Source organism: Eschscholzia californica, unplaced genomic scaffold, assembly GCF_041429995.1.
Source record: "Eschscholzia californica isolate CP2 unplaced genomic scaffold, dmEscCali1.0.p SCAF_3, whole genome shotgun sequence".
NCBI classification, from domain to species: domain Eukaryota; kingdom Viridiplantae; phylum Streptophyta; class Magnoliopsida; order Ranunculales; family Papaveraceae; genus Eschscholzia; species Eschscholzia californica.
The window spans coordinates 14438093-14457957 of record NW_028238420.1 but is presented as its reverse complement, the minus strand read 5'-3'; the positions used below and the strand labels follow the sequence as shown (position 1 = coordinate 14457957).

The 19865-nt window shown below is 36.3% G+C and overlaps 2 protein-coding genes across 3 annotated transcripts; both read left to right on the top strand.

The window, feature by feature from the left end:
- The first annotated feature begins 3686 nt into the window (after positions 1-3686).
- On the top strand, positions 3687-8167 carry LOC147548596 (shaggy-related protein kinase eta-like). 2 transcript variants are annotated; one of them, XR_015237067.1, is made up of 13 exons: positions 3687-4297; positions 4679-4762; positions 4851-4910; positions 5004-5309; positions 5392-5466; positions 5547-5603; positions 6192-6332; positions 6426-6476; positions 6560-6655; positions 7058-7141; positions 7253-7354; positions 7770-8017; positions 8138-8167. XR_015237067.1 is itself a non-coding variant. In XM_086666705.1 (13 exons), the coding sequence occupies exons 2-13, from the start codon at positions 4208-4210 to the stop codon at positions 7824-7826; spliced, it is 1203 nt and encodes a 400-aa protein (XP_086522831.1). In that variant the 5' UTR covers positions 4005-4155; positions 4193-4207; the 3' UTR covers positions 7827-8167. The 2 variants fall into 2 exon arrangements, 1 of the variants encoding a protein (XP_086522831.1); XM_086666705.1 differs by having other exon boundaries at positions 4005-4155; positions 4193-4297; positions 7770-8167.
- An 8994-nt stretch (positions 8168-17161) lies between these two features.
- On the top strand, positions 17162-18296 carry LOC147548595 (uncharacterized). Its single transcript, XM_086668080.1, has 3 exons — positions 17162-17431; positions 17526-17751; positions 17848-18296. The coding sequence occupies exons 1-3, from the start codon at positions 17192-17194 to the stop codon at positions 18294-18296; spliced, it is 915 nt and encodes a 304-aa protein (XP_086524206.1). The 5' UTR covers positions 17162-17191.
- The last annotated feature ends 1569 nt before the right edge of the window (positions 18297-19865 follow it).

The following is a 19865-nucleotide window of genomic DNA, read 5'->3' as shown; positions in this document are numbered from 1 at the left end:
ATGTGAAACAAAATGAGAATGATGAAGAAGATTTTTGGATGTATAAATAAGAAGAAAGGAGTTGAATCAAAATATTATGGGTGGGATCCAAAAAAAATTAGCTAAAATTTCGTTCAAAAAAGGCGCCATTTATGAATTTTCAAAAAATCTGAATGTTTCTCTAACATCACGTCATGTACGGGGAATTAATTGCTTCGCTGTCATCCGTCAGATTGTCAGAAAATACGGAAATTTCCCGTGGAGGGATAAAAGAGGGATAAATAATTTAAAACCCAGAAAATTGTGAGCTGTCCTGACAATTTGGACTGGGTTCTTATTTTTATTTTGGGCTGGGGGTAATGCTTATTTACCCTCCATTTTTTGGGCCTCTCACTAAAAAAATCCTTATTACTTTGGAAATCATAAGATAACTTTTCAAACCTATAATTACTGTATTGGTAGTGAGAGAAAATTGGTAATTGGAAAAAAGTGGTAGTGAGAGAAACATGTATACATTGGTAGTTGGGAAAAAGGTGAAAGAATGGTTACCTTGCACCTTCTTCAACAGAAGGGGGGGCAAAGAAAGAATATGGAACAACAGCCGACAAGGAAGACAGGAGGTTACTCGGTTACACGGCAAGAGTTTACTATGTTTTGTTTTATATGGAGAGATAAAAGGGTTTGGTTGGTTATTTTAACCCAATATTTTTACGTACACTCATTATAGAAAGAATTTGGTAGATCCACCTCAATTGGTAAAACTTTGAATTCAGGTAATTTGTGAGTAAATTTGTCTCCAAAAGATCTTGGGTCGGATTTTGGACTAAAAGTTTTTAATTTTGCATAAAAATTGAATAAAAAAAGATATGTACCAATAACACTAAACTTCGAAATTCTTAAAAAAAGGTCGAAACCAACAACACTAAACTTTGAAGTTCTTAAAAAAAGGTCTGAACCAATAACGTTAAACTTCAAAGCTCTTAAAGACCTTTGAAGATCTTACAAAAGTTCTGAACGAATGACCCCCACTTAGGGTTCTTCAATTGTTTTACAGAAGCTAATTTGGGGTTTTGTTTGTAAGTCAAGTTTTTTGGGTTTGGTTTGTTGATGAAATCTATGGTTTGTTTTAAACATTTTGGGTTTTGTTTCAAAAATTTAGGGTTTTGTTGCAAAAATTTAGGGGTTTGTTGATGATTTTTTGGTGTTTTACTTGATTATTGCAGTGATGTTCTTCGTTAAGCATTTGGGGGTGGTGGGTTTGAAAACATTTACAGTTATGTTGTTGACATTTTGGATTCTGTTTAAAACATTTAGTGTTTTGGTTATGATTTTTGGGTTTTTTGGTTAAAAAGCATTTGTTCTTCGTTAAGCATTTGGGAGGGGTGAAGTTTTGAAAACTTTTACAGTTATATTGAAGACATTTAGTCTTTTTCTTAAAGCATTACATTCAAGAACTAAACATTTTATTCTTTGTAGACGAATTACAACAATGGGCAAAGCAGGAACCAAAAACAAAGCAGCATCAACACTAGAAGAAACCTTTCAACGATCTAGCCCTAGAAAGAGGCTAGTGAAGAAACTAGCGAAGGGCCTGCAAAAAAAAAAAAGAAAAAAAAGGCAAAAGCATATTACAGGTGACACCATCACAGACGAAGGTAACAAAATTTGTTTGCACTAGTAAAAGTGCCATAAGCATTTTATTTGTCACATGAACTAAGCAAAATATGATCACACAATCGATAATGTTCTGGACATTCTTAAGAATGTCATCAACAATGTTGGCACTGTTTTGGATGAATAAGAAATCTACAAAATAAGAGTTAACCAAGTAAGGATCCACTCATTCAACATTTATTAGAATGTTTGGAACAATATATAAAATTCATAGACAAAAAGAAGAGTTTCCAAGATAAATAAGCAACATATGCAAACATTCCAATTAATGTTGGAGGCATAGGGAAGAATGTCAACTACAATTGGGCTCGACATGTCGCACTGCTGTGATAAGATGGTTGGTTGCACCTACGCCAGATTCTTTTTCTCCTCGTAACCTCTCCGGAACTCTGCAACCGAGTTGTACGTGGTCTGCCGGGTGTCCTTTTAAGTAATGGAGGAAGAGTCTTGGTTAATGGATCAAAAGTATACGGTTCGTCAAAATTTAGAACGGGGTAGACACAATGCTGGTATGTGTTTCTGTAAGCCTCCACCGTCCAGACAGGATCATAAAAACAAGTACTATTGGGAGTCTGATTGATGCATAGCATCGCATGTTGGGACGGAAGGAAATCAACTTGCCAACGCCGACAAGACCATGTCAAAGTACCAAGATTGACGGAATGACGTGGAGTGGAATAAACTTAAAAAATAAGTGGGTCTGCCTCAACGTATCTCCACGTCTCACCAACTTTGTATTTCGCATCATGTTCCTCATTAATGGAGGGGCAAAGAAATGTACTTCATCCAATAACGACGTCTCTGTGCTTGCTCATCTTGTTCATAATCTTCCGTCGAATATCATCCAACAGTGTTGCAATAGGGATGACAGGGGCTTTCTTTATCATATTGTTGAAGCTTTCAGACAGTTAAGATGATATGACGCCGTACTTGGCATTAAAACGTAAACATTTATTATGATGTTGCAATATAAATTATGGTGTTCAGCACATTTAAAGGAATGTCAACAACAAAACTATTTTAACATTGACAATAACGTGACTGGCGCGTCCCGTTACGTATTCTCAAGTTTAGATTACACCGTAAGTGCCAAGAACAGAGTGACTGATGAGCGGTGGGAAAAACATGAAGGATATATCCTTTCGGTCTGAAGGAGATGTCCTTCCGAAGGAGTGTCCTTCGACCAAGATGGCAATGCGATCAATTTGTCAGCTAGGATAACGATGACCATACGGTGAAGATCATCCAGTCCGGTCCAATTAGGGGTCGTAATGCTTTGCTAGAAGTCAACTACGATCGTCGGATTAATTCGGTGATTCGCGGCTAACATAGACCGGATCCTACAACGGGTTACACATAAGAGTGGTAACTTGATCGGAGAGACTTGACTAGACGGGAACAGGCTATAGATGGATTGAATCCAACTAGAAAGGCCGAAAAGGTTCGAATGGAGATTCGGAACAAGATAGAAAGAACCGGGCTTTAAAGGGGTGTCCGGAGTAAGGCTTTTTGGGCCGGCCATGGGCCGGCCATATAAAGCCCATAGTGGGCTGCTAGGGCGCATAACGTAAGGCGACAACTCTTAGGGTGCATAAAATGGCTAATATTCATTTAAATTTTGCTCGATAACACAAAGAATCGTCGTTACACACTGCTTTATTGCCATCTGGCGATAACCCAAGTCGAATCATCCAACACTAGTATATTACAGAGTAGTTTTTGGGTAAGTGCCTCTTCACACTCAGAAAAAAAAAAGACAAAAATTACATTTGTCACAAAAAAAATTTCTTTACCTCCTCTGGAGATGTCGACAATGGCACCAATGTCGAGAAGTTGGCCAGTGTCGAAACCTTCATCGTTCTTCTTCTCTCACTTTCATCTTCTTCCACCTCTCTTCACATCTCCTTCATCACTTATCTTTGAAAAGTTGAAAGAAAACTAAATCTCCAACAAATCCGAAAGCTTTCTTTTACTTTTAGTTTTTCTTTTTCTTTTTACTGTATTTAGGTTTAGGTTTAGGTTATCTTCCTCTAGCTTACCTTCATTGTTAATGGACGAACAAATTTATTTTAGGGTTCTGAATCATTTTCAAACTCTTAAATGAAGAACAACAACCCATAAGAAATTTTGAAGATCAAAATCTCAATATCTGATCTATAATAGAGAATTAAAATCAACAATCTCGCCTGTATTAGAAACTCAATTAAATGAGAATCAACAATCTCTTCGACTTCATTCATTTTTTAGTACAAAAAAAAGAGGATCGGGACTCTCAAGGTTATTTTTGTCTTTTCTCAAATAAATTCCATCGTTTGTCGTGTGATAAACCAAGAAACGTTAGCTATTACATTGAAACACACAACCGAATTTTGGACTACCTGTAGTGAGATCATTAACAGAAATGTGTTGGGTAATATAAATAGACAGAAACCCAAATTTTCTCAAGAGATTTGCGGAAGAGCGACTGATTAGAGACTAGAGAGAGAAAGTGAATACGAAAGTGTGAAGTGAAAGAAACTAGAGAGAGAGAGAGAGAGAGAGACTGTAATACGACATGGCCTCGTCATCGGAGGGGTCTCATTCACCGGAGGAAGTAAATGTTGGTGCTGTTGAACCTCGTCCTCCTGGAATGAACGCCGATGCGGTATACCTCCATCTTTTCAATCTTGATTTCAAGTTTTGGCTGTTCTTTGTTGTTCTTCTTGATTATTATTTTATTTCTTCGACTTCCGACTTTATATGATCTTAGCTGATGCTCTGTTAACTATTGCTATGTGTTTCGCTCTTCTTTGATGTTCTTTTGGCTACTTATTGATTCTTGATAAGTTCTCTTTTAGGTTTTCTTGATCATTTTTATTGATTCTTTCTTGTTGCTTACATTTCAAGGGTTTTCTAATTTTAGTTCTTGAGGTTTACAATTGTATTTGATTCTCTCTTTCTTCATAGTTATTGCAATTGATCTGTAAAATTTAAACATTCAATGATTTCACCAATTTAAGATTTCGGTTTGGTCCTTTTGTTACAGGATATAGAAGGCCCATTTTTCGAGGGGCAGGATTTTAACAAGATTACTACAGTGATTTGGGGAAACAATGGTGAACGCAAGCAGGTAATACCATTGAATGCTGTTTTTGTTGAATTCTCTTTACGTTTGAGTAGTAAAACTTAGGGTTTCTTACATACGTTCTTCCCCGCAGACGATTACTTACGTGGCGAACCGTTTTCTGGGACGTGGAGCCTGTGGAAAAGTCTTTCGGGTATAGTTCTAGTAGTTTGAGGAGTCGTCTGACAGTGTTGTCATGATCCACTACCTTCTCTGATATGTTTCTTCATATTTATTCTTCAATCAGGCGAGAATCGTAGAAACTCAAGAGGTTGTGGCTTTAAAGAAGGTCAACCAAAATATATATTGGCACCCCCATCAGATAGGTGGTGAAAGACTGTATAAAAGGCGTGAACTGGAGATGATGCGTCTGATGAATCACCAAAATGTGGTATCCTTGAAGCGCTGTTTCTCTTCCATATCTACTACAAATGAAATTTCTATCATTTTTGTCATGGAATATGTCCCCTGGACTTTGAATGGGGTTCTAAATAGTTACAAAACTGCGACTCGGAGACTGCCACTCATCTATGTGAAGCTTTATATGTATCAGGTAGGTTGTGTTTTCTACATAATCCATTTGTGGTGCAGTTTTCTTTAAGTTTTGAGAAGTAAAAAATGTTTTTCTTTTCTAGATTTTCAGGGGTCTAGCTTATATTCACAATGTCCATGGAGTTACTCACAGGGATCTGAAGACTCGCAATATTCTGGTAGGTGTTCATCTGACAATTTTGTTTTGAATAAAGGAGATACAGCCATTTCTTAATCTATAACGGACTCCGTTTTCCAGGTTAACCCTCTTACTCACCAAGTCAAACTTTGTGATTTTGGAAGTGCAACAATTCTGGTATGTTAATTCCTTTGTTTTCACTAGTTTCTCCTTCCTCCTTCAAGTACTTGAGTGTGAGCCGCTCTCAAATAACATAGTTGCATATCCAAGTGATTTATTACGGGAAACTAAAAATTTTCAGTGATGACTCATAATGTAAAGCTTAAAGGTTGTTTCAGTGAAAAACTAAAGTTTTTTGAGCCCGATACTATTGACTTTAAAATTAGATAAGACTGTTGTAGGAATTTGGACTATAAGGCTGAGTAAGAGTTATTTGTTATTCTGGCCATTCAGAATTGTTTCAGTATTTAGTTATGGCACAAATAATCTAAAGCTTTACTTGTTTAAATACCTAATGTGACGAGGCCACGAGGGCGTAATTTTAAAAGCATGGATGTTGTACTTGTTATATAACTGTCTATAGGTTTCATCTTACTCTCAAAAGTGGACTACTGCACGTGTTTAATTATTCAAGTTGTAAGTGATGACACCCTTTTATAGTGCTTTTACTTAAGAAAAGTAGGGGAAAAAAACACCCTTTTACTCTTTATTTGTTTACTTTAAAAGCAACTTTGTGATTCTAACTTAAGAAGTAACTGCTATTAGGTCGGGGGGGAACCACACACATCATACATTTGCACACGTTCCGAGCGTGCTCCAGAACTCGTATTTGGTGCAACGCAATATACATCATCCGTTGATATGTGGTCGGCTGGTTGTGTTCTTGGTGAGCTTCTTTTAGGCGAGGTCAGCACTTGTGGATATATTACATCTTTGGCAGTATGAATTTGAGTCTTTGGGTCTATTTGTGATAATCTTCTTTCGATTGCAAACTCTTAGCCTTTGTTTCTTGGAACAAATCGTTGGGGCCAGCATAAAGAGATCATCAAGGTATAATACTGGTTTAGGTTGATTTTACTGTGAATTATGTGCTATGAAACTATTTATTGACCTTAATAGTTTTTCCCTTTCAGGTAATGGGTACGCCGACTCAAGAGGAAATGCGTCGTATGAATCCAAATAATACAGATTTTGAATTTCCACCGATCAACGCACAACCTTGGCACAAGGTATACATTTCGTACCTTTATATTTCTTTAATGTGTTCAACTCCGGTCTCTATTCAGTTATCGTAATGCATTTTTCGGTTTAGAGGCTTCCTAGTTTCCAAGAAGACAGTTGGGTACAAACTGGGTAAATCACAGCTTTAGTGATTTTCACTGCAGTTTATACTCCAGCCTCTAATCAGACATCTTTGTTGCATCTCACTAATTTCACTTAAGCATTTATCCCATTTAAATCACCGTTAAGTTCTGTTTTTCCATCTCGAGTCTCGACCTCTTGTTTTTTTTGAAAGATAACCCCTAAAAGTTGACATCTAGTTCCAACTGGTAGATCACAGATAAGCCATAAATATTGGCACCATTTTTGAACTGAAGTAAGCAATGACTTTTGGAAGTTTTCTTATGCAGATTTTCCACAGTAGAATGCCTCAAGAAGCCATTGATCTTATTTCACAACTGCTTCAATATTCACCAAATCTTCGATGCACCGCGGTCAGCTTTACTTGTTCTATTCATGAACATTTTTTTGGCATTAGTTTTGATTGAAATCCATTTGCGAACTCTTTTTGCATTTTCTGTCTGACTACCAATCTATTACTGCAGCTAGAAGCGTGTGCCCATCCATTCTTTGATGAGCTCCGGCAACCCAATGCAAGTTTACCACGTGGTCAACCTTTTCCTCCATTATTCAATTTTACACAAGAAGTATGCCCTCTGCGCCTGCTACATCTGTACTTATTGTCGTACTAATTTGAGCTACCGGATAAATTTGCATCTTTAAACTATTAACTTGAAATATTTTAGGAAGAATTACAAATCGAAGGGCCTAAAATTGTTTGCATCCTATATTAACTATTTTAGACTCTAGAGATGGATTAGGTCCAAAGATGTAATTTCCCAATACAGAAGATAAATCATGAAATGGTGATTATGATTAAACTTACTATTCTTAGAAGATAAGGTTTACATACCTGGCTGTATAAAACTTAAGATTCCTCTTTTAAGTTTTATTTTGTTGTCTTCTCCTATATTTTTAGCCTAATCTTATCTTGCAAAAGTGTTGTCATTGGTTTTTGTTTATCGATCATCTTTTTTATGTATTCTCTTCTGATTGCTGCAGTTAGCTGGAGCTTCCCCAGAGCTCATCAGGAAGCTGATACCCGAACATGTAAGATAGTAAGAGGGCAGTCCGATCTGAATATCTAGCACATCACAAACACATAAATTGTGACAATGAAGCTAGATATATACAAGAGTCATATGGAATTTGGTGCTTTTGTACATTTATCTGTTCATAAAGATAAGTAGGTCTCGGTTGTAAACATCACAAAGCTGGGAGTAGTATAGAGGAAGGGTTGCACAACAACAGCAGGATTTTATTTTTTCGTTTCAATATAATTAGGTCCAACCTCATATACATGTATATTCGGATATCTTCCATGGAAAACAACTTTTATACATGTTGATTCCTTTATCAAGGGAAAACAGAAGTCTAAAGATAGTTTTTGTTTGTTAAAATTCTGATATTTGGCACGTAGGACATGAGCTAATGTTTTTTTTCCATCTTTAATGCACAAGTTTTTCCATACTAGGGATAACCTGTGCCCATAGGGCACGACCTGTTTGTCCGTGGTGATTGATCACTTAAACTTTGAACTCGAATTAATATAGCATCCAATTGAAATCACTGTACACTCAGAGTAAAATTTGTGGAGTTGCATTAATTTGAGAAAGAATAACCAATGAATGGTATTGAATTTTAAAACGAATGATAGTGTTCAGCATGCCTGCAAAAATAATAAATTTGAATGAAAATAGTGATCACCTTTTCCCCAACAACTAATTAAATATAATAGGTCGCCAATATGCGGACAACCAAATTATTTATATAGACAAAAACATTGGGTGTATAAATAATTACTAGCTTTCGATAAGGGGACAAAAGAAATTTCATTCTCCTTCTCCAAACAACAACCGCCCCTTCTCCCAAAACCACCTTCTCTAGCCACTACCACCTTCTCTAGCCACTACCACTTAAAGTTTCAAAAATTCAGAAAAATGAAGAAGATAAAGAAATCCATTTAGATCAAAGAACATTATCAGATGTTTTGAGTTATGAAGTTATTGTGGTGATTTGTAATTTTTATCTTATTTAGGGTTTCTTGAGTCTAGAATGAAATCTTCACAATTTCAGTCTCATTTTTAGGGTTTTCTTTGCTTTTCTATTTTCTCTTCTATTACTTCAGGATCAAATGGATAAATATTTTACATTTTCTATCATGTCAGACTCAATATTCCAAATCAAATTGGGGAAATCTCCACATTTCATTTTGTTCTCACCAATTAATTAGCAACTTAACCATCTTCCCTTTCTTTATTTTTAGAGAGAGAGAAAGTGGATGAAGATCACATAAACATTTTCTTAAGATTAGAGACAGATATAGACATAAAGAGGACTTAAAGAAAAAGATTAGTTTAGTGAGAGAGAGAGATAGAGAGAGGGGGAATAGACTGATCATGGAGAACGAGAAAGAAGAACAAAAACATGAACTAACAGTCGAAGGCTGGAAGCCAAGAATACCGGAGGGTGGCGGTGGGCATGCCTTGCAGCCTTGGAGATAGAAAGCAAGAGAGAGAGAGTCAAAAAATACCCGAGGTGTGCATGCCCTGGAGATGGAAAGCAAGAGAGGGAGAGTTGGTTTATTTTAGGTTGTCCCCGCTAAAAATCATTGTTTACATTTTCCACCTAATATAGCTTGTCCACCTAAAAAATTTGGTTGTCCATATATTGGTTACCATATAATATAATAGCAAATTTTGACACAAAGGTGTACTTAACAGAGAATATAACGGACTTTAATGGAAGGGAAAATGAATGGGGGACTCCCTCAAACATTCTCCCAAGTGTACTCCCCCTCACAAGACAAGGCCATTTTGGTCTTTTCAATCAGACAAAACTGTGAAAAGACCAAAAGGCCATTGTCATTGTGAGGGGGAGTACACCTGGGAGTATGTTAAGAATACAATTGAGGGGTTTTCTCGATGAGAAACCCAGAAGAAACTGATTTCAATTTATAGACAATTCTTGGTAGTACAATATAGAAACTTTACAAAGATAAAATTATTACAAGGAAACTATATGTAGTATAATAGTAACTATTCAAATTAGTATATTCTTCATATCTAGATTATAGCAAATACTATAATAGAGAATAGAGAATATTTCAAGTTTGTATATTCTCCTTATTAAGAGTGATTGTAATTGATTCAATCACCATCAAGATTTTCTGTGATTGAATCACTCAAATCTTTCCTATTAACACGCCCCCTCGATCCAAGCGGGCATGGGCACACAGTTAGCTTGGAGCGCAAGAGAGAAAATCTGTCCTTGCTAAGTGGTTTAGTGAAGATGTCAGCAATTTGATCTTTAGAAGAGACAAATCAAACATCAAGTAATTTTCCGGCGACTCTTTCTCGAACGAAATGATAGTCAATTTCAATATGCTTCGTTCGACCATGGAAGACGGGATTCATAGCAAGATAGGTTGCTCCAATGTTATCACACCATAAGACAGGTGGGGTGCTAATAGGTGCTCGAAGTTCCTTTAGAAGAGATTCAATCCACATAAGTTCAGCAGTAGCAATAGCTAGCCCTCGATATTCAGCTTCAGTGCTAGATTTAGAGACAGTCTTTTGCTTCTTGGCACTCCAAGAGATGATGTTATTACCTAAGAAAACACAATAGCCACTAGTCAATCGACGATCAGCGGGGTCACCCGCCCAATCAGCATCAGTATATGCTGAAAAAGATAACTGCAATGATGGTGTTGGTTGGAGAAGAATACCATATGTAGAGGTTTGATGGAGATAACGAAGAATACGCTTGACCATAGCAAAATGAGCCTCAGTTGGTTCATGCATAAATTGACAAACTTTATGATGTGGCGTTAAAATACCACATTGAGATCACTTAACTTGGATGAGTTAGTTCGTTTCGGGTTTTATTTCTAATAATTTATGTGTTTTTCTTGTTAGGAAGCTTATTTGGAGTTTGGCATTACATTCGGAATAAAACGAAGCAATTCGTCACATTTTCGTCTCATGTGGAAGAGATCGGAAGGAGAGGGAACCAGGGGTATTTTGGTCATTTTGTGAAATTTAGAGGTTAAATGGAAAGTGGAGCCAATGGTGAGTCCGACGGCGAAGACGGAAGTCTAATCGGAGTTCGGACGAAGAAATAACGGAAGAAATAAGTTTGAGGGTACTTTTGTCTTTTCTGGAAATTAGAGGATGTAGAGAAAATTATGGAGGCACACCCTTGACTTCTAAATGAGCAGCCCAAAAGTTCAGCCCAAAAGTTCACAAGAGAAAGGACAATTTTTATGAGCACCCCTAATTTGGCCCAAGTCAAAGAAGTTGGACCATTAAGAAAAGGTGGGGGTCTTTAGAATGAAAAAAAGAAAATCAGACTTGGGGGGTTTTTATGATCAAAGAGCTAGGGTTTTAGAGCTTCTTCTCCATTAGGAATTAGGGTTTAGGAGAGGAAGGCTAGAGAGAGAAGGGACGGAGGCTGCCGGCCAAGTTCTCTTGGCCGGCACGGTTCGGGTTTCCGGCAAGGGACAACATCTCTGTATTGACAACCAGTCGCCAGCAAGAACACCAGCTCGGGATTAAAGGGACAGCAACAGCTCGGTCACTTGAAGAACATCTCGCGAACAGCAGCAGCTCGCGGAAATCTTCTTACGGCAACTCGTCTGCGGCAAGGAGCAGCTCGGGTATCACCCTTCAAGGGACGAACAGCAGCAGCAACCCTAGGCCGATTTTCTACTCTGGCCGGATTTATTTGATGTTATTCCGGCCATTATTTTGGCCGGAAAGATTAGGGATTTTGTTATTGAGTCTCTTGCCTTGATTACCTTGCTATTTGATTTTGATTTGGGTTAAAAACTCCAGAGAGAGAAAGCTTCACCAAGCTTTCATGGTGGATTTGGTTTGAGAGGAAGAAGATGACACTCTGTTAAGGGGAGGTCAAGTTCTGCTGAGAGGACACCTATTATACACTGTTAAGGGGACCCCTGCATTCTGTTACAGGGAGATCGACAGCACTTGAACACTTATATTTCCCGTCGATCTTAGTCTCGCGCCTCATCGGAATAGGGAGATTCTCACCTTAACTCATGTCTTTCTTTATTTTCTTCCCATTTATTATTTGCATCGCCATGTCTAGCTAACTTTTGTATTCGGATACTCGTGATACATGTTTTGATGTGACAAATGAGTTTTAATGATGAAATCTTCCGGGTTTTTAGACCGTTCATGGACTAGAATCTGAGTTATACAAAGAGTTCGTTGACCAATCCAAGTAAATGGGTGAAGTTAACTAACTTTTCATGCTTATTGATTATTAGTAATAGTCACTATCGACTTTGTGGATCGAAGTATCCCTCTCATTCGATTCTTGCTCGACTCTTCCCGAATCTCTCACCTTTAGTTTAGTTAGTCTTATTTGTTTATTTATTTGAAATCAATCCAAAAACTCAACTGATTATCTTTTCGTTTTTAGTCTGAGTTAGTGACTGACACTTAAACCGGTGGGTTAGACTTTCTCGATATTCGTATTACCTTCCTATCTTCGTGGATCGATCCCGGTCTTACCGGGTTATTACTTGACGCCCGTATACTTGCGGGTGGAGACCTTTTAGGGTAACCTTTTAGGCCCATCACTTTATTAACGTCGTAAGCTAATTCGGGTCGAGTGAATGTAAGATATTGCAAGCCCCCAACCAAACTGCGATAGATAGTGGGATCAGTTAGTCTTGGACTCCTTGTTGATTCAATGAGAGCATTAGAGTTGATAGGGGTCCCAACAGGATTGGCTCCTTGCATATTTGCCCTTATTAGTAAATCTTCTATGTATCGCTTTTGAGAAAGAAAAAGACCGTTAGGAACACGAGTAACTTCAATACCCAAAAAGAACGACAGATCATCGAGATCCTTTATGGCAAACTCCTTCTGAAGAAGAGAAACAATATTTGAAATACAAAGAGAGGTTGAGGCCGTCAAAATAATATCATCAACATAAACTAATAGATAAACAATCCCTTCAGAAGATCGTCGAATGAAAAGAGATGTATCTGATTTTGAAATAAGAAATCCAATACTTTGAAGAAAAACACTTAGGCGGTGATACCAAGCCCGAGGAGCCTGTTTAAGGCCATAAAGTGAGCGATGGAGTTTGCACACATGGTTGGGATAACGGAAGTCAATATATCCCGGTGGTTGCTTCATATAGACCTCCTCTTCTAAAAATCCATGTAAGAAGGCATTTTGGACATCAAGTTGATGAATATGCCATTTGTAAGTGAGAGCCAAAGTAAGAGTAATGCGAATTGTGCACGGTTTAACAACTGGGCTGAAAACCTCACCATAATCTATACCTTCTTGTTGGTTGAAGCCCTTTGCGACTAAACGAGCTTTATGGCGCTCAATAGACCCATCTACCTTTCGTTTAATCCGATAAACCCATTTACAACCTACCAGATTAATATTCAATGGAGGGGGAACCAAAGACCAAGTACCATTTCTCATAAGTGCATTAATTTCTTTATCCATCGCATGTCTCCAAGCTGAATCTAAATTAGCCTGTGTAAAACATGTGGGCTCAAACAAATCATCAGTGACTAAAGCATGTTTTGAGGCCATAAGAACCTTAGGCTTACAAATACCAGACTTACCACGGGTAACCATAGAATGGTCATTCCTGACAACAGGTTCATCGGGTAAAGGGATAATAGGATTGGGTGGTTGTAAAGATGGAGGTTGTGGGCGAGTTCTACGAGAACGTGGACCAGTGGGAACGGGAGGAAGTTGGGTACGTAAGTCTAATATGGGTTGGGCATGGGTTGTGAGCTGACTAGTTACAGTTGGGAGTGGGGCAGCGGTATGGTCTAAAGGGGGGTGAGTGGTAGGGTTAGACGTGATAGGTATGAAAGTGGTGCTTACCTGTGAAGAATGCAACGGAGGAGTAGATCTGATCGAGGATTGAAATGGGAAAGAGCTTTCGTCAAATACCACATGTCGAGAGATATAAAGCCTGCCACTAGGTATATGAAAACACTTGTACCCTTTATGGGACGAACAATAACCAAGAAAAACACAAGGTGATGATCGAGGTTCAAGTTTATGAGATCGATAAGCTCGAAGATGTGGAAAACATAAACAACCAAATGTTTTTAAAGCAAGGTAATCAGGAATCGTAACATTAGAAGTAGGCAAACTAATTTGGAGATTTGAATTGGTTGTATGTGAAAAGGTAGATTGATTATTGGTTCCAACATTGGAATCGGTTGGCTCTAAGGATACCATGTTAAGAATACAATTGAGGGGTTTTCTCGATGAGAAACCCAGAAGAAACTGATTTCAATTTATAGACAATTCTTGGTAGTACAATATAGAAACTTTACAAAGATAAAATAATTACAAGGTAACTATATGTAGTATAATGGTAACTATTCAAATTAGTATATTCTTCATATCTAGATTATAGCAAATACTATAATAGAGAATAGAGAATATTTCAAGTTTGTATATTCTCCTTATTAAGAGTGATTGTAATTGATTCAATCACCATCAAGATTTTCAGTGATTGAATCACTCAAATCTTTCCTATTAACAGAGTATGCCCAGGGAGTCCCCCTATCATCATTAGGAGGGAAGAAAGTATAAATAACTCCAAAAATGGCAATGGGAGAAAGTATAAATAACTCTAGATAAATAGGAGTTGGGTGAAAAGATAGTAGGGTCACTTACTTTGGTCCCCTAGAGACTTTTGATTTCCGTGAGGAAAATAATTAATTTCATTTCATATCCTAATCCACTGATGATTACGGATAAAATAAAAAAAGGATGAGCCATCTGATTTTGGTCTTTGGTATAGGAAGAGCAATGTTTAGTAAAGACAACGTATTAGATAAGGAGAGCAAGTCTTTTAGGTTAGGCAGAGGTAACCACTATTTTCCAAAATATCACAAAATTAAATATTAGTCCCTCCATATAACTATGTCCGGTCAAAACTCAAAACTAGGGCCTAAAATTGTTTGGGTCCTATATTAACTATTTTAGACTCCAGAGACAGATTAGGTCCAAAGATGTAATTTCCCAATAGTGAAGATAAAGTTTACTTAGAGCATCTCCAATGCAAAACTCAAAAATATCTCTATTCATCATGTGTCAAGTTCCAATTGAGAGTCTCACTCCTAAGTGGCGACAATAGAGATCTTCAATTTTTTTTTGTCTCCAATGCAAAACTCTAAACTTGTCTTATTTACTTATGTGGCGTAGCTATTTTGATAAATAAATAATTCGTTATTTAGAAAATCTAGAACACTCGAATTCTATTGGTTAAAAATCAAATATTGATGAGTTAGACAATTAGAGATATCTCAAGAGGATACTCTATTTCTAGAGTGTCCTATTGAGATATCTCTATTCCACCCTCGACACATCATCTTAGAGATCCAAATAGAGTGTTGCATTGGAGAGAGTTTTTAAGAACAAACTTTAAAAATCATATGTGGCACTCAGAGTTTCTAAGATTGAGTGTCGCATTGGAGATGCTCTTACCACTGGTTGTATAAAACTTAAGATTCTTCTTTTAAGTTTTATTTTATTGTCTTCTCGTATATCTTTAGCCTAATCTTATCTTGCAAAAGTGTTGCTATTGGTTTTTGTTTATCAATTCTCTTTTTTAATTTCTTCTCTTCTGATTGCTGCAGTTAGCTGGAGCTTCCCCAGAGCTCATCAGCAAGTTGATACCCCAACATGTAAATATCTGAATCTAGCACATCACAGGCACATAAATTGTGGCAATGAACTAGTAACCCAAAGCTAGATGTATACAAGAGTCATATGGAATTTGGTCCTTCTGTACATTTATCTGTTCATAAAGACAATTAGGTCTTAGTTGTAAACATCAGGAAGGGTTGCAAAACAACAAATGAATTTTATTTTTTCGTTTCAAGATAAGAGAGAAAAAAATTTAAGGCCCAAAAAAAGCCCGGAAATACCAAACCCAGCCCAACCCGGAACCTTGTCTAAAAATAAACCCAAAATATGAAGTTACCTTCCTATCCTCATAAGACAAATCCCTACCTGTTATGTCCTTCAAACATTTCCCGCTCATTCCAATCCAACCCGAAATTCGTGTGTCATTGCGTCACCCCCCCCCCTTCCACACACACACCGTCTAACTTGAACTGACGTTAAAACCCTAAAAATCTCTCTCTCTCTCTCTTAATCAACACACAAACACTTTCAGACTCCACTTTATCAACTCAAACGTTTTCACCTATTTCTCTCTCTACATTTCTACCTCTTCTTGAAGCATCTTCTTCTCCTTTTGCAATCGAACCCTGTTGTTGTTTCAAAGCATCTTCTTCGTCTCTGTTCGTTATCTAGGGTTGTGACTTTTTTTTAATCAAAAGATGCGTTTTCTTTAAACGAATCATTAGGGTTGTGAGTTTCTGAGGGATTCATCCGTTCCTTAGGTATAAAATAACCATTAGGGCCTCTTATTCGTTAAGACCTTTTTAGTGGGGGTTATTCGTTCGGAGCTTTCGTGAGATCTTAAGATCTTTGAAGTTTGGTGTTATTGATTTAGACCTTTTTTTAAGATCTTTGGAGATCGGTGTTATTGGTTCAAGTCTTTTTTTAAGAACTTTGAAGTTTAGCGTTATTGGTTTAGACCTTATTTTGGGAACTTCGAATTTTAGTGTTATTGGTTTGGATTTTTTTTTAAGAACTTTAAAATTCCGCGTTATTCATTTTTTAGAAAAAAATTTAGAACTTTTAGCAAAAGATCCGACCCAAGCACTTTTGGAGACAAATTTATAGTAATTTTGTCAAATCCAAAGTTTCACCAGTTTAGGTGGATCTTTGAAATTCTTTCTATTCGGGTGTACATGAAAATATTGGGTTAAAATAGACAAAAATAAAAAACTTCTTTCTAATAATTTATATAAATAACCAATAGACCATATGAAACCCTACTTTTTCTTCTCCTACGGTTGTATTTCCACCACCTTTTTCCTTCTTGTCTCTCTCCTTGCTAATCTTAAGGTAAGAATTTATTGCTAGAAACTTTTACTATTAAGTAGTTGTACATTGATTTAAAAACAAAGCAATATTCAATGTGTATGTACGTGTCAAAGCAAAACAAAGAAGAATGATTAGGGTTTATAGGGTTTATAGGCAAAGACCAATGATTAGGGTTTATAGGCAAAGACCAATGATAGGGTTATAGGGTTATAGGGAATTGATTTGACTAGTAACAACATAATTTTCTAACCCCGTGGCTTAATCCCCATCATCTTATTATGAAAGAAATCAGCTGCTATTAGATCCACAAGTGCCATATATATCAATACCCCACCTGATATTAATATCCCTTCCATTATCAATGAATTAGGGTTTCCATCATCATACCCAGTCACTGAGTATACATTCTTCAAGTTATGTCGAATTTTAAAAGAGAAGTTTTTTTTAATGGGTACTCGTTATGTTAGTGTGGAAGAGATGCTTGGGATGTTTCTTTTAACGGTTGGTCAGAATAATAGTTATTCAGTAACTCGAGAAAGATTTGATAGATCTAAATTTTGTACAAGCATAAACTTCAATAAAGTGTTGAGAGCGTTAACCTTATTAGCTCCGGAATTAATGGTGAAAACTCCAACGACCACCTCAATGAAGATCCTAACAGATGATCGCTTCAATCGTTACTTTCTGGTAATCAAATAAATTTCTTTTGGATTAAAGTTAATTTAATTTTATATTATACTCTTAAGTTAACTTTATCAATCATGTTATGTTTGAAACATAGGATTGTGTCGGAGCGATTGATGGTACACATATTCCGGCCATGGTACCAATAAAAAATTCGGTTGCATATCGTAATAGAAAAGGAATTATATCACAAAATGTTTTGGCGGCGTGCACCTTTGATTTGCAATTCATATATGTTCGTAGTGGATGGGAAGGATCAGCAAATAATGCAAGAGTACTAAAAGATGCTTTAGAGGGAAGCGGTGGATTTAAAGTGCCGCGTGGTAAGATAATTTTTATTTTTACCGAAATTCATTTTAATATATTTTGATTTGATGATATATGAATATATATTTTTCATTTAAATATTTCTGTTGTAGGTAAATATTATTTGGCAGATGCCGGATATCCTAATCGTCCTCAATTTTTGACACCATATCGAGGAGTTCGATACCATTTAAGGGAGTTTGGGAGTACTAGACGTCCAGAAACTAAAGAGGAATTATTTAATCATCGTCATTCTTCTTTAAGAACCGCGATAGAAAGAATATTCGGTGTATTTAAAGCGAGATTCAAAATTTTCAAAACTGCTCCATCCTTTCCGTTTAAATCACAAGCACGATTAGTTTTAGCATGTGCAGGATTACATAACTTTATTCGAAGAGAATGCAGTTCAGACGAATTTGCTCCAGATGAAGAAGAAACCGATGAGTGTATCCCGGATGAAGATTATGATGAAGAGATTCAAACTCAAGAACAACAAAGACAACAAGCTGGTGATTGGAGAGATAGTATTGCTGAAAGAATGTGGAATGACAGAGTCATATAGTTATATGCCAAACATTTGACTTTTTTTTTATCGTCGAATTTTAGTAGTTATTATCACGTTTTACGGACAAAAAAACTCAAAATATTTCATTTTTTTTCTATTACATTTCGTTTTGCATAACAATAATGAGAAAGAAATAAGTATATAGAATAATATCTTTTGTTTTAATGTTAACCATTTGTTTGAAAGACTTAGATTTAAAATTGATCCTCCAAAATTCTAACAAAATAGGTCTTAGAACTTAAAGTTCTACTAAAAATGTTACAGAACTTAATGATCCAGGAATTTCAGTGTCCCAGATAAAATTTTTTTATAAAATTTTTTCACAACTTAAAAGTTCCTGGACCTTCAAAATTTTAATAAATTTTTGTCCCGAAACTTTTGAGATCTTCGAAGATCCGGACTTTAAGTTTCTAGTAAAAAGATCTTAACGATTAGTAGAACTTCAAAGTCCTGTACCTTTAAAGATCTCAAAAATTTTAAGAGCTTTTTTATTAAAACTTTGAAGGGACCATAACTTTTATGTTCTAAACTATTAAGTACTGGGACATTTTTTTTAAAAGTTTTGAAGTTTTTAAAAAGTCTGGACCTTTTTTGTTAGATCTTTGAAGGGTCCATTTTAAATTTAAGTCGTTCAAACACGAGAAAAATCATCTCTCTCTCCTTGTATACACATTTCCATTTTTATCTCTCTCTCTCTCTCTATTTCCTTCTTATGTGAAAATCAAATGTTTTGAATTTTTTGGTCCGTAAAACATCATAATTACTATTAAAATTCAATGAAAAAGAAAAAAGAAAAAGTCAAATGTTCGACATAACTATATAACTCTCTCGTTCCACATTCTTTCAGCAATATTATCTCTCAAATTACCAGCTTGTTGTCATTGTTGTTCTTGAGTTTGAATCTCTACATTATAATCTTCACCCATGGTATATTCTTCAATTTCTTCTTCATCTAGAGCAAATGTGTATGAACTACATTCTCTTCGAATAAAGTTGTGCAATCCTGCACATGCTAAAACCAATTGTGCTTGTGATTTAAATGGAAATGAGGGTGTAGTTTTAAAAATTTTGAATCTCGCTTTAAGTATTTCGAATATTCTTTCTATCGCGGTTCTTAAAGAAGAATGTTGATGATTAATAATTCTTCTTTAGTTTCTGGACGTCGAGTACTCCCAAACTCTCTTAAATGGTATCAAACTCCTCGATATGGTGTCAAAAACTGTGGACGATTAGGATATCCGACATCTGCCAAATAAAATTTACCTACAACAAAAAATAATTAGATGTACAATATATAGTCATATATCATCTAAAAATATTAAAATGAATTTTGATAAGAATAACAATTATCTTACCAAGCGGAACTTTAAATCCACCATTTTCCTCTAAAGCATCTTTTAGTACTCATGCATCATTTGTTGATCCTTCCCATCCACTACGAACATATGGAAATTGCAAATCAAAGGTGCACGCCGCCAGAACATTTTGTGATATAATTTCTTTTCTATTACGGTATGGAATCGAATTTTTTACTGGTACCATAGCTGGAATATATGTACCATCAAT

Excerpts from the sequence above, each read along its gene's own strand:
- LOC147548596 (XM_086666705.1), top strand. The coding sequence starts at position 4,208 with ATGGCCTCGTCATCGGAGGGGTCTCATTCACCGGAGGAAGTAAATGTT. Across the intron at positions 4,298-4,678 it reads CTGGAATGAACGCCGATGCG|GATATAGAAGGCCCATTTTT; the intron begins GTATACCTCCAT and ends CTTTTGTTACAG. Across the intron at positions 5,310-5,391 it reads TGAAGCTTTATATGTATCAG|ATTTTCAGGGGTCTAGCTTA; the intron begins GTAGGTTGTGTT and ends TTTCTTTTCTAG.
- LOC147548595 (XM_086668080.1), top strand. The coding sequence starts at position 17,192 with ATGGGTACTCGTTATGTTAGTGTGGAAGAGATGCTTGGGATGTTTCTT. Across the intron at positions 17,432-17,525 it reads GCTTCAATCGTTACTTTCTG|GATTGTGTCGGAGCGATTGA; the intron begins GTAATCAAATAA and ends TTTGAAACATAG. Across the intron at positions 17,752-17,847 it reads TGGATTTAAAGTGCCGCGTG|GTAAATATTATTTGGCAGAT; the intron begins GTAAGATAATTT and ends TTTCTGTTGTAG.